The sequence below is a fragment of the Nansenia antarctica genome (genome assembly GCF_963989245.1).
Source record: "Nansenia antarctica genome assembly, chromosome: 18".
Taxonomy (NCBI): domain Eukaryota; kingdom Metazoa; phylum Chordata; class Actinopteri; order Argentiniformes; family Microstomatidae; genus Nansenia; species Nansenia antarctica.
In genome coordinates, this window is record NC_137691.1 from 13,063,954 (window position 1) to 13,076,654 (window position 12,701).

At 48.7% G+C, this 12,701-nt stretch overlaps 1 protein-coding gene across 1 annotated transcript; it reads left to right on the forward strand.

Moving 5' to 3' along the window:
* The first annotated feature begins 1,330 nt into the window (after positions 1-1,330).
* Positions 1,331-7,604, forward strand: LOC308173399 (inositol hexakisphosphate kinase 2-like). The gene is made up of 5 exons (XM_080548416.1): positions 1,331-1,947; positions 5,096-5,333; positions 5,591-5,766; positions 6,099-6,274; positions 6,393-7,604. The coding sequence occupies exons 1-5, from the start codon at positions 1,734-1,736 to the stop codon at positions 7,035-7,037; spliced, it is 1,449 nt and encodes a 482-aa protein (XP_080404542.1). The 5' UTR covers positions 1,331-1,733; the 3' UTR covers positions 7,038-7,604.
* Positions 7,605-12,701: the final 5,097 nt, after the last annotated feature.

Consider the following 12,701-nt stretch of genomic DNA (forward strand, 5'->3'; position numbering starts at 1 on the left):
TGTGCACGAGTTATAGCGCACACCGGAAACAACCGCTGTTTCGCATAGGCAGCCTACACATTAGGAGTCATCATCATGCCGGTGTCAAATCATATCATAATAAAATAAATACATAGCCTATATATTCGTCTTTTTTAAAATAGAAGGAATCAGAATGTGAACTTTAGCGAATTGTATTCAAATTGTGCTTAGAGGGAATTATTTTCACCGGACATTTATGTCCGACGAGTTTTCAAATTGTCGGACTTCAACAACTTTTACCGGACAAAGTCCGGGAATTACCGGTTAACGGAAACCCTGGTGTGCGTGTGTGTGTATTTATTTCTGTGTCCCCAAAGCTGCTTTGGACGTAGGTTGTTTTTCATTGCACATGTTGTGGTGAGTCGGCTGCCATTGGAGTCTGATTGGCTGTTGTTTTGACTGAAAGCAGGACAGTCGTCGGCTGTTGTTGACTCAAAGCAGGGCAGGACAGCGGTCGCTCTTTCTACCACTCTCCATCAGCTGCAGGCTAACACACGCTGGGCGCTGACAGGAAGGGCCAGGCAGTTTAAACATCGTTGTTGCTGCTCTGTTTGTTCGTCAGAGTGTTTGTTTGTGTGTGTTTGACTCAGGCTCTTTCCTGTCTGTGACAGCTGGGTTTGGACAGAGGGGGGATATGTTGATGAGAGACTTCTGTCTCTCGTTCCAGTACGGCCTTATTTATTTCATCTTAAAACAGCAGCCTTACTAAACACTCCCTCTCAAAAATGCTGTCTTCTGTTTTCCCTTCCCTGTCTGTTTCTCTTTCCCTCCCTCCCTCCCTCCCTCTTCCTGCTCTCTCTCGGCTGATAAGGAAAGGACAGTGAAGTCAAGCCGGTGGAAGGAAAGAGAAAAGGCTTAAAACAGCAGTTTCACTTTCTATTATTAGATATCGCTCTTTGCATTCCTCTCTCTCCCCCCGCCCCCCCCCCTCGCCCCCCGATTCAAATTCTCCACTGTACCAACATGGTCTTGCTGAGTAGAATGTATTTGCAGAAGCAATTAACAATTTGACAGCTATTCATATAAATCCAACCAAACCATGTCTCTATCTATCTAATCTATGACTATTCCCTATGTTTTTGTCTGTCTCTCTCTGTCTTCTCTATGCTTTCTCTCCCCTCCCCCCTCTCTCTCTCTCTCTCTCTCTCTCTCTCTCCTTCCTCTTTGTTTGCTTGTTCCTGTCCTCAGCGCTTGGGTCCCACCCAACAACAGCTGCCGGCCGGCGATTGGCTGAGGGTCGGGCAGGGGGAGGAGCGAGGGGGGTTGTTTTGCTGTGAGCCCAGCAGAGACATCAGTTCAGTATCGGCGGCGAGAGACACCAGTGAGACAGGAAACCCTACAGGACCTACAGCCCCCCAGAGCTGCCTAAACCACATTCTATGACCGCCACACACACAGGGACACGCTCCTAACACACTCAGGGACTGTACTAACTAACCCGTTTCTCGGACGAGGAAAAGCCAAAGGAACTAAAACCAAAAAAAGGATTTCTCTTCTCTCTTTTCTCCTTCCTGCTTTGCCCTTTGTTTTTTCGCTGCTGCTGCGCTGTAATACGCCCGAGCAGGCGTACACGCCACAGCGCCCCCTAGCGAGACACAGCGGTACTGCCCGGGGGCATAAGGGAGCTAGACGAGAGGCCGAGCTGCTTGCTTGCCCTCCCTCCCTCCGACGCCGTGGGCCCCCCCACCTCAGTAGTCCGATGCGGAGTGAGGATGAGTCCCGCTCTAGAGGCCCTCATGCAGGCGGACGGGACACCCTTCTCCGGTAAAGGGGTGATGCTTGAGCCCTTCGTGCACCAGGTGGGGGGCCACTCGTGCGTGCTGCGCTTCGGGGAGCAGACCATCTGCAAGCCCCTCATCCCCCGCGAGCACCAGTTCTACACCTGCCTGCCCCCCGAGATGCGGAAGTTCACCCCGCAATACAAAGGTAAGGGACCCCCACCACCACCACCCCCCACCTTATCTCCAAACCTGTCTGTTATAACCATCTGAACCACATCAGAACCATCAGTTTAGGATGTGCGTGTGTATGTTTGACGTGTGATGATGTTCCTATTGCCCAGTATTTTTTTCCCCCCCCCCCCTCCCCTCTCTCTCGGTCTCTCTCTCTCCTTCTCTCCCCCCCTCTCTCTCTCGGTCTCTCTCTCTCCTTCTCTCACCCTCACTCTCTTTCTTCCTGACTGATATCCTTCACTGCTGTGCTGTGTGTAATATTGGCTGTATGTATGGAGGATTAAGGATCTGTTGGAGACGGTGGTGCAGCCGTATACAGGGGATTAGTTTGACAGAGAGCTTTAGTGGCGGCGGGGGAGGGAGGGGGGGAGACCAGTACAGTACGGTGCACCCACTGCACCCTGCTGCATCAGAGGACCGCAGTGTCGGGGCATGCCTCCCTCCTGGGACAGGCTCTTTATCCCTTGGTGCATAGGTATGACCCCCCCTTTTACCGAAGGACAAGAGCCCACTGCCTCACACACACACACACACACACACAAACACACACGCACACACACACACACAACAAGGTGTCCGTGGGTAGGTAAGACCAAGAGAGTAGCACTTCAAGTGAAATTCAGGGGAGGTGTGATGCATTTGTTGCAAGTTGGCACATCGCAGACGAACCCGATGTTCTGGGCCCATTGATCTGTCGGACGGGGGCCCCCAGGCCCCAGGGTTCTTGTAACAGAGGGATGTCATGTAAACCCGCCCCCTCCCTCCCTCCTGTGAGGAGAGGCTATGGTTGTAGCCCTGCGGGGGGGGGGGGGGAGTGCTCAGTCAACCTGGCTGCCGTGACATGCCTCAGAAGAGAGGTAGAATTACAGGACAGGGGGGGTAGGGACCGGGTTGCGGTAGGGTTGCGAGTCAATAATTAATGGGACAGATCACCGTCGCTAACGGGCCAAATGCTGAGTAGGGAGAGAATGCTCCGTGTCTGGAGGCCGGCCCAGCACGGAAAAAACATACCTACGTGCACACGCAGACACACACACAGACACAGACACACACACACACACAGGATGGAATATTGTGTTCTACGTTGTATCTCAAATGACACGACACAACGTTTCGTTCAGTGCCTCTTTGACACTGGCAGGAACAGACAGTCCTACACACACACACACACAGATTTGCGTCTGTCTTACCAAGGTTGTGCAGGTTAAGATGCCGGTGTGGTATCTAACTGACTCCACAGCAATGCATCGTGGGACTAATAGTATCACTATCACTGTACTATCAGAGGCACAGAGCATGATTCAGAGAGGAGAGAAGCTAGGCTACTAGAGGAAGCTATGCTACTAGAGGAAGCTAGACTGGTGATTTCTAAAACCTCACTGAATGCTTCCAATCGGTCACACTCCCTCTCCTGCTTAAACACTCTCACTCACACATCCATACAGCAACAACAAAAACAAACAAAACACATAACACACGCAATTTAACATGCATCTCACTAAAGCACTGATTCACTGATTCATGTTCTCACTCAGTCCTGACGGCATCATCTATGAGTGGGGGGGAAGTCACGGTCAGGAGAGGGTTAACAAACCAGAGATTTTCTGCAGGATAACGACATCACTTCCCATGACATCATGTCAGGGCAGAAGGTGCAGAGGAGAGATAAGTGCATTGTCGGCCATTTTCTAGCCCCTCTTTCCTCCTTCCTTTAAAACGAAGAGCGTGCCTTTTTGTAGGCCAAAGATAACCTTTCAGGGGGGTTTTGTTGTGTAAATATATCACAGAAAAAGGCAAAGAGCTGCTGCTTTTGTGTTTTATTGTCATGCTGCAGCTTCCTCCCCCCCTTCTCTCTCTCTCTCTTTCTCTCCATCCCTCTTCCTATCTGGTTTTTCTGTCAGCTACTGCAGCTGTGATGTTTACTCCCCCTCTCTGACACCCCCCCTTCTCTGACACCCCCCCTTCTCTGACACCCCCCCTCCCCCCTTCCCTGCAGAGATAACTGCAGTTCACAGGGCCTTCTATGGGCGTCATTAGGTGGGGGGGCGGGGGGGTGCACATGTTTGGGGAACGCATCATAAATTATCCCGCGGGCCTAAGAAACAGTGTTCTGGTTATCTGAGAGACTGTTCCAGGGAGAAACTGTCACCCCTCCCCGATCCCTCCACTCATCCCAACTCTTGTTTTTTCCTTCCCCCCTTTTTCATTTGTCAGATTATTGGGATTGTTGCCCAAAAACATTATGTTCAACTTTGTAAAAATGCAAGCCAGACCTTAAATGCACCCTTAAGCAAGTCTGTGCAATTGCATGACTTTATTTTTTTTGTTTGATCTGAAGATATACTTATACCAATTATAGACCTCTCTGATGCATATCATACTGTACAGTGAATGTGTTCATTGCTGGTGTGTTTTTGTCAATATTGTATCTGAGCTGATTGGAGTGTTGTTGACTGATGATTTATGAATGGTTTATGGTTCGAAAAGTGGTTATCTTATCTTTGTACTTTCCTTTGCTTTGTTCTATCAGAAATGTTGTAATGTACTCATCAGTTGTTGTGGTTGGGTCACAGGGATGTGGTCAGGGCAGCGGTTAGTCAATAAAGATCAGATTTGAGTTTCACACATTCTGGACTCCTGTGGTGTTTGTTTATCTTTCTGTTCTTCACTTCGTAATGGATTTATTTTTTTATCAGTTACACACACTAGTACACATGTACACTAGTACACTAGTACACATGTACACTAGTACACTAGTACACTAGTTACACTAGTACTCATGCATCTGCTGTTTCTGCCTCATGCTATTTCTCTTTCTCTCTCTCTCTCTCTCCCTGCTCTCCCCTTCTCTCTCTGAAACCTGTTCTCCCTCCATAGGATACCTGTGTTTGTTTGTGTGTGTGTGTCTGTGTGTGTCTGTGTATCTATCTCTTTACAGTGTATTTTAATGGCTGGAGACTGGACACAATGGTAAGAGTTGCCTAAGAAATCCCAGTTTTGGGAGGTCTTTGGCTAAATCATCAGCCATCGCATAATAAAAGAGGGTCTCCAATGTCTGGTAACTAACCGATCGTTCTATCTCTCTCCCTCACCCCTCCCTCCGTCTCTCTCCCCACTCTCAGGTGTGGTATCAGTCAGCTTTGAAGAGGACGAGGAGCAGAACCTGTGCCTCATCGCCTACCCCCTCCACAGTGAGGCGGTCGACTCGGAGAACAAGGACCCCTTGGCCGACTGCGAGCCCAAGAGTAAGATGATCAAGTGGGGCAACAAGAAGCAGTCGTCCTCCCTGCTCCTGGAGAATGACAACTTCAGCAAAGACCGGGCCCGACAGATCAGACAGAAGGAAGACAAGATCAAGAGGTGAGCACACACATACATACACACACACACACACACACATATACACACGCACATATACACAGGCACATGCACACACACACACATACGCACACGATGTCAATGTCACTCTTGCATGTCACACATACCACATACAAGGGCACACACACACACACACACACACACACACACCAACAATCTATGGACTACATTCCACTGTATGTAGAGGGTGAGTGTCAGATGCTGAACATCTCTCTGCTGCGTCTCCTCCCTGTGTGTAGTTATAACCGCGAGGAGTCGTCCCAGCAGCAGCAGCAGCAGCAAGCGGAGGTGCTCCGCTACAACCTGGAGAAGGGCAACGTGGTCCCTCAGATCAAACACAACCCCTGGAGCCTCAAGTGCCACCAGCAGCACCTCCAGAGGATGAAGGAGAACTCCAAGCACCGCAACCAATACAGTATCCTTTCATTGGCCCTGTTTACCGGACGTTCAGAAGACCAGAAGGTCTACCTGCATACCCTGCATTCACTTTTACTAGGGTTCTGTTCCGTTACGGCTTCAGTTAGGATTGATTATTGTGTCTCGCTAGACTGATCCCAAAAAATTACCGGTGTGACTTGAAGTTATTGGAGAGAGCTGTTCCAATCTCCCTCTGTTGAACATTCTGGATTGATTTTGAGACCGTCTAAAATGGTAGGTAGACAGATAGATAGATAGATAGGTGGACAGACAGACAGACAGATTACTTTCCAGTTCTATTTTGTTGGTTGGCCCTTGACCCTGTCCCAGAATTCATCTTGTTGGAGAACCTGACGTGGCGCCATGCGGTGCCTTGTGTCCTGGACCTCAAGATGGGCACGCGCCAGCACGGTGACGACGCCTCCGAGGAGAAGAAGGCCAACCAGATCCGCAAATGCCAACAGAGCACATCGGCCTCCATCGGAGTCCGACTATGTGGCATGCAGGTACTGCCTCGGATGATACGCCACACACACACACACAAACACACAAACACACACACATACATCAATTCATTTTCTTATTCTTACGACCGTGCTTGTGTTTTTGCCGTACCCACTTTAGGTCTACCAGTCCGACTCAGGCCAGCTGATGTTCATGAACAAGTACCACGGTCGTAAGCTGACCCTGCCGGGCTTCAAGGAGGCCCTGTTCCAGTTCTTCCACGACGGCCGCTGTCTGCGGCGCGAGCTGCTCTCCCCGGTCCTGCGCAAGCTCCGGGAGATGCAGGCCGTGCTGGAGTCCTGCGAGTCGTACCGCTTCTACTCCAGCTCCCTCCTCATCATCTACGACGGCGAGCCCCCCCGCGCCCCCTTCAGACCCCGACACCGCGGGGGGGAGGACGGCGACGAGGACGAGCCCTCGGACGAGGACGAGGAAGAGGAGGAGGACGGAGAGGAGGAGGAGGAGGAGGAGGAGGGGGGGGCGGCGGCGTTCGGCTTCCCCCGCGGCTCTGCCCCGGCGGGCGGCAGCGGTGGCGTTGTCGGCGGCGGGAACGTTAAGGGCGCCCGTAGCTCGGCCCGCGGAGGAGGAGGAGAGGCCAGCAGCCCCATGGTGGACGTGCGTATGATTGACTTTGCCCACACCACCTGCCGTGACTACGGGGAGGACAGCGTGGTGCACGAGGGTCAGGACAGCGGCTACATCTTCGGCCTCCAGAACCTCATCACCATCATCTCCCAGTTGGAGGAGCACAGCGCCGAAGACTGAGCCCCTGGCCTCGGACAAACAGGAAACCCTGGGAATAAAAAAAAAAGCTACTAAGCTTGTTAGCCCGACTCCTCCGTCGACGCATTGTCCCTAAATGCCCACCACGGGGGTCCGACCCTCCACCATAGTGGAGGGGAACTGGGATGCTTCCGGGTCGGGGGAGGGGCCCTCTCTGCGGTTGGTCCTGCACCCTCCCCCCTCCTGACCTAACACAGGATAGGACTCCCTGTGCACACGCTTGCACACTTCTCTTCGAACTGCTCTTCCTCTCTTTCTTTCTTTCTTTCTTTCTTTCTCTACGTGCTTGGAGAGGTGGTGTATGAGACTCTGGTCTACGAACGGGCTCAGGGACTCCTGTAGCGTCCTCTCCTCTCTCCCTCTCTCTCCTCCTCCTCTGTTACAGACTGTGGTGGTTTTCTTACTGTTTAGTGCTCTCTGAGAGAGAATGAGAGAGAGAAGGCAAGCTCAAGTGTAGTTGTTGGGAGTCTGACTCGGTGCTTAAACCTGTAAGATGACAGGAGTTGTTTTTTTTCGGAAAGAGTTAGTTCTCTGCCACTTCCCCCAAAAGCACAGCACACATGAGTGGGGAACGGTTCTGTACAGGCTGAACTGGGCTGGACGGGCTGGCCGCTGGCAGCCTTGTAGCAAGCGACGACTCATCGCTGCCCTACGGCGGACATTTTGTATTCTTCCTGAAGTCTCTGCCGACCCGAGCAACAAAGAAATATAGACTTTTGTGCTGCCTTTGGGTGTCCAGGATTTACAACGCCAACATTAGTTTTTTTCTTGGCAGGAGAATAAGATTTAGTTGTACAAGAAGAAGGGATTTAACCTTTTTATCAACCATGTTTTCCCCCTGTACTGTTTGGTCCCTGAATGAAAAGACATTTATAGAGTTTTTATAAGGGGATGACATCATTGCTTTGTCACTTTCTTTGTTTTTGTCTGATTTTGCTCCTCTTCATTCCTGAAAATGGTGACTTAAGAAGAGAATATGTTGATAAGAACAATAGATACAAAGACTATAGAGACTATTTATTTGACATATTTCTACAAAAAAAAAAATGAATAAAAAAAATGAGAAACAAATGGACAATGACTACATTCCATATTACTGTTAATGAATGTTCTGTTCTGATATTGACATTAGTAAATATTGTTTTTTTTGCAAGTGCAGATTACCTCTCTCTTGTATACTTGTGTGTCAACAGTATGTTGGAAAAATAAAGACATTTGTTTGTGGTAAAAGCATTTTGCGTCTGGTCTTTGAACGTGTTTGTGAATGTGATTGTGTGAATGGTGGGTAGGGGGCAGAGGGTGAAATAACAAGGGGGATTTTGCAGAGGAATAATTGCATAGCAATCAAGTAGTAATTGCATGTGCATCATTTAGGTTTCCGTCAGTGGCCCACTCTGGTCTATCTTTGGCATTTTGAGCCTAGTCTAAAAATAAATAAATCAAAGGAATGAGATCATCTAACCCCTCTCGAATCAAAGCCTTTGAAGTTGTTGACAGAGGTTAGTTATAATAGGCAACTACAAGACAAACGTTCAATACACTTCCATCATACGTGAATTGGCAGCATTCATCACGATTCTTTGGTCTTTTGGCTTTGTTTTAATTGTACATCCAAAGCCGACAATGGTGTAAAATGGTGCTTGTGTAAAGAACCTTTGATGAGAGGCAGATCAAACAGGAGTGAACCCCACGTCCTAATCAGACCAGAGGCAGGGCTTCCCACCAAATCTAGCAAGAGTGGAATACCCCACTCACAACTGACCATGTGCATTAAAAAGCAGTATCACAATAACTGAGAAACTGAGAAAAATTTGCAGAATATCTAGGCTTGATGTTTATGTGCACCCATAAATTTGTTAGAGAGAGGGTAATAGATGTGTTAGAGAGAGGGTAAAAGGGGAAGCCAAACGCTGCGACACCGCTCATTGCATGCACCACGCTCCTTGAAAATTAATCCTATTAAGCAGTTTAACTTTGTTTCTTTTGTCCCTTGGCTGCCTGACCGGTGACGTCTGTGACTGCCACGCACGTCCCAGCAGGTTCCCCGCATTAGGCCCCCCCCCCCCCCCCTTGCTGGGATTATATTCCCCTCAAATCTGTATTGGAAAAAGAATGCTGCACTGCGTTTGTGCGACAATGCAGACTAGCAGGGCTAGTGAGGTGGTGTGACGTTGGCTGAAGCTGGACACTATAGTTGCCATGGCGATGGCCTCCACTGACCTCTTGGTTTACGTGTTGCACCCTGACCCCCCCCACCCCCGAGTGAGAGGTGTTGATTCCTCACGGCGCCAGCAGCTTTGACTTTGATTTGATTGACCCAAATCGGCTTTCTAGGGCCGGAAAAACTGTAGGAAAGCACGTGTGGAATGTTGCTTCACACTATGCGGTGGTAGAGCGGTGGGTCGGCTTGTGGCGCAGGAGGGAAGGTCGGCGTCTAACGATCGCAAGGTCGGCAGATCGGCGGTTTGATCCCCCAGCTGGCCACATGTCGGTGTGTGAATGTGTGTGAGAATGGCTGAATGAGAGGCCATTGTAAGGCGCTTTGGAATAAGGCGCTGTATAAGTCAGTCCATTTGGTAGAGGCTTAATCCACAATCTCATGGAAAAAGAAAAGGGGAAAAAAGTAATTCATGAAAAGAACAAAGCTTTAAAGCTTTAGGTGGGCCTCAGATACCTACAGTATTATAGGTGATGATGGGTGTAATTAGCAATAGGTGAATAGCAGAAGTCTAATCTACTGTGTTACCAGCTCAGTGGCCTTGAGGTTAGAGTGTCCGCCCTGAGATTGGGAGCTCGTGAGTTCGATCCGTGGGCGACTATAAGAATGGTACCCGATGCCTCCCTGCTTGGTACTCAGCATTAAGGTTTGGATTGGCCAGTAAGACACTGCGACATACCAGCGTCATGTCCAGGGGGTGTACTTTTACATCAAGCCACCTCACACTACAGAAACAGGACATAGGCTCCTGCCCCCTACCATTGGTTTTCAAGGCTACTTAATTTTTTTTCATCTACTGTGTAGATCGTTGAGGGGGGAGAGCAGTAACATAACCGAGAGGCCTATATGGACCTTAATCAGTAGAGCTGTAAACTGAGTATGGACAGCATAGTACTTGAGTGTAGGCTTACAGAGACACTCGATAAGCCTTTGTACCGGATCGTTAGAGGTGGAGATGCTGTTGATGCTGTACATGACTTTACAGTGAGATAGAGAGGAGGATGTAGTTAAGTTGAATGATGGAGGCAGCTTGACAGACAACAGGAGAGACTCAGCCTCAGCAATATGGGTGGAGGTCCGTGCTATTCGGTTGTTAAGTCTGACGTCAAACGTGACGTTTAGCAATTTCCGGGTCCAAACCAGAAATTCCCTCCACCAGAGTACCAGTGTACTACAGCGGTAGAATGACAGTTCAATCGTTTTTTAGACTTGGATCTATTCATACAACAAGGGACACAGCACTTTCCAGTTTTTTCCCATATTTGTCAGCGTCTTTGAGCCTCGGAAAAGCGCTATATAAATATAATGAATTATTATTATTACTGAGGCATTTCGAAGACAGCGCCTCAGACAACTTTGGACCCGTAAACACGTCACGACTTAACAACCGAATAGAAAGTATAGGTACCAGATCTAACACATAATGGGGATGAGAGTAGGCACTGAGGTCTTGATGCGCTGATGACGTGTGTGGAGTGCTGGATGGGGGAGGATGGGATGGTTCGATGATGCCCAGCAAGGACACATAGCGCCTGGGGTGTCACAGCACATCCCCCCCTCCCCCTAACCCCATTCCTACCACCACGCTGGCACAATCCAGTCCCTGGCGGTTTGAAAAGAGTGACTCACTCACAACCTGCAGCATACGACCTATATACAGTAGAGACTGTGTGTGTATGTGTGTATGTGTGTGTGTGGGTGTATCCACGTCTACTGTAGCAGTCATCACATATGCTGACAATAAGAGGATGGATTAAAAGGAAACTATGAATCCTCAATTTGTCTATTAACCTGTGGACAATCGGCATATAAAGTGTTAAAGAAAGACGCAGCCCTACCTTTAACATCCCAGCCTACTACCATCATAACGTTACATAAAATGCTAGCATGCTAGCTCAGTTCCTATATGATTGATTCAATGCTTCAAAAATGTGGCATGTTCTAATGCTTTGGTCCTCATGTCGGGATCTGATGTAATGATCGGACTTTTCTTTCGAAAATTGTGAATACATTTCCGCGTTGTTGAAAATCAATGACACATCGCTATAGTCAACTAACACAGCTTGTTTTGTGAGCCTGCTAACAATGTAAAGTAGTGTTCTAGTTAACTAGGTAACAGAGGGGATTACTCACCCAATCCATTGCGTTGCAGTACTTTGGCTTGACTAGTTTTTGTGTTTGTGTTGTGATTCTCGACAACGTTGAAATGTAGGTCCGTGTTTCAAAATAAAAGTCTGAACATTTTGATTGGTTGCCGACATGCGGACCAAATGATCAGACTGTGTCACATATAAGCTCTACCTTCCGCAAAAGACAACTTCTCAAAGACCAACCAACATATACGGTAGACGTTAGTCTCAATATTGAACTGTTAACAGGATAGTGTGACATTTTGGCAATGTTCATTCTACTTACCCACAGTCAGATGAAGTCATTGACACCATTTTTATGTTTCTGCATGCAGTTTGAAGATAGTTTTGGAGCTAAATTGCTTACGTTAGCGGAATGAATGGAAGTCTCTTGGATCAACTAGCTAGCTCCTCTCAAAAGCAGGGAAATAGACCACGTAGATTAGATTAGATTAGATTAGATACAACTTTATCATCATTGCACAGAGTACAAGTACTGAGACACACAGGGTACACTGATACTGGGAGTCAATGTTCCTCTTGTTGTTGGGGCGGGGGGGGGGGGGGGGCTATCACTGGGATTCTGAGTCTACAACAGAGTAAACAGCTGCAGGGAAGAAGTTGTTCCTTGGCCTGGTGGTGAGGGAACGTAGACAGTCCGTGGCTGGGGTGAAAGGTGTCCCTACTGAGGCCTCATACCCGCCGCAGACACCGCCTGTGCTAGAGGACCTAGATGCCGGGGAGTTGGGCACCGGGTGGTGATGGACTGGGCAGTTTTGACCACCCGTTACAGGGCCTTCCAGTCGGACATAGAGCAGCTGCCACACCACACTTTGATGCAGTTTGTCAGGATGCTCTTGATGGTGCGTTGATAGACGTTGACCAGAATCTTTAGGACAGATGGGCTTTCTTCAGTCTCCTCAGGAAGTATCGACGCTGCTGCAGGTTGAGGAGTTGAGGGTCCAAGACCGTTTAAGAACTTAGAACCTAGGAACTTGAAGCTGGAGACACACTCCACCTCCATCCCGTTAACTACTCCAAAGCTGGGTTGCTCTTGTTGACTTCAGAGGCCGCCCACAGCCTATCCCTGTGCATCATTTTGTCACGACTGATTAATGACATGTGACAATGATATGTGACAATAGTTCCAAAAAGAACTGCTTCTAAAACCACACGAATTACAATATTATATAACCATATGTTATAATACATAATAATATAACCACCCAAAATGATCTCCAGTGTTAGACATTAGCTGTTGTGTTTCTGCATGCATGCCTGAGGTGTTCCATACTTTGG

Bases quoted from the DNA above. Each gene is read 5' to 3' on its own strand.
- LOC308173399 (XM_080548416.1), top strand. From the start codon at position 1,734: ATGAGTCCCGCTCTAGAGGCCCTCATGCAGGCGGACGGGACACCCTTC. The intron at 5,767-6,098 runs GTATCCTTTCAT...ACCCTGTCCCAG, and splicing joins CAAGCACCGCAACCAATACA to AATTCATCTTGTTGGAGAAC. The intron at 6,275-6,392 runs GTACTGCCTCGG...TACCCACTTTAG, and splicing joins TCCGACTATGTGGCATGCAG to GTCTACCAGTCCGACTCAGG.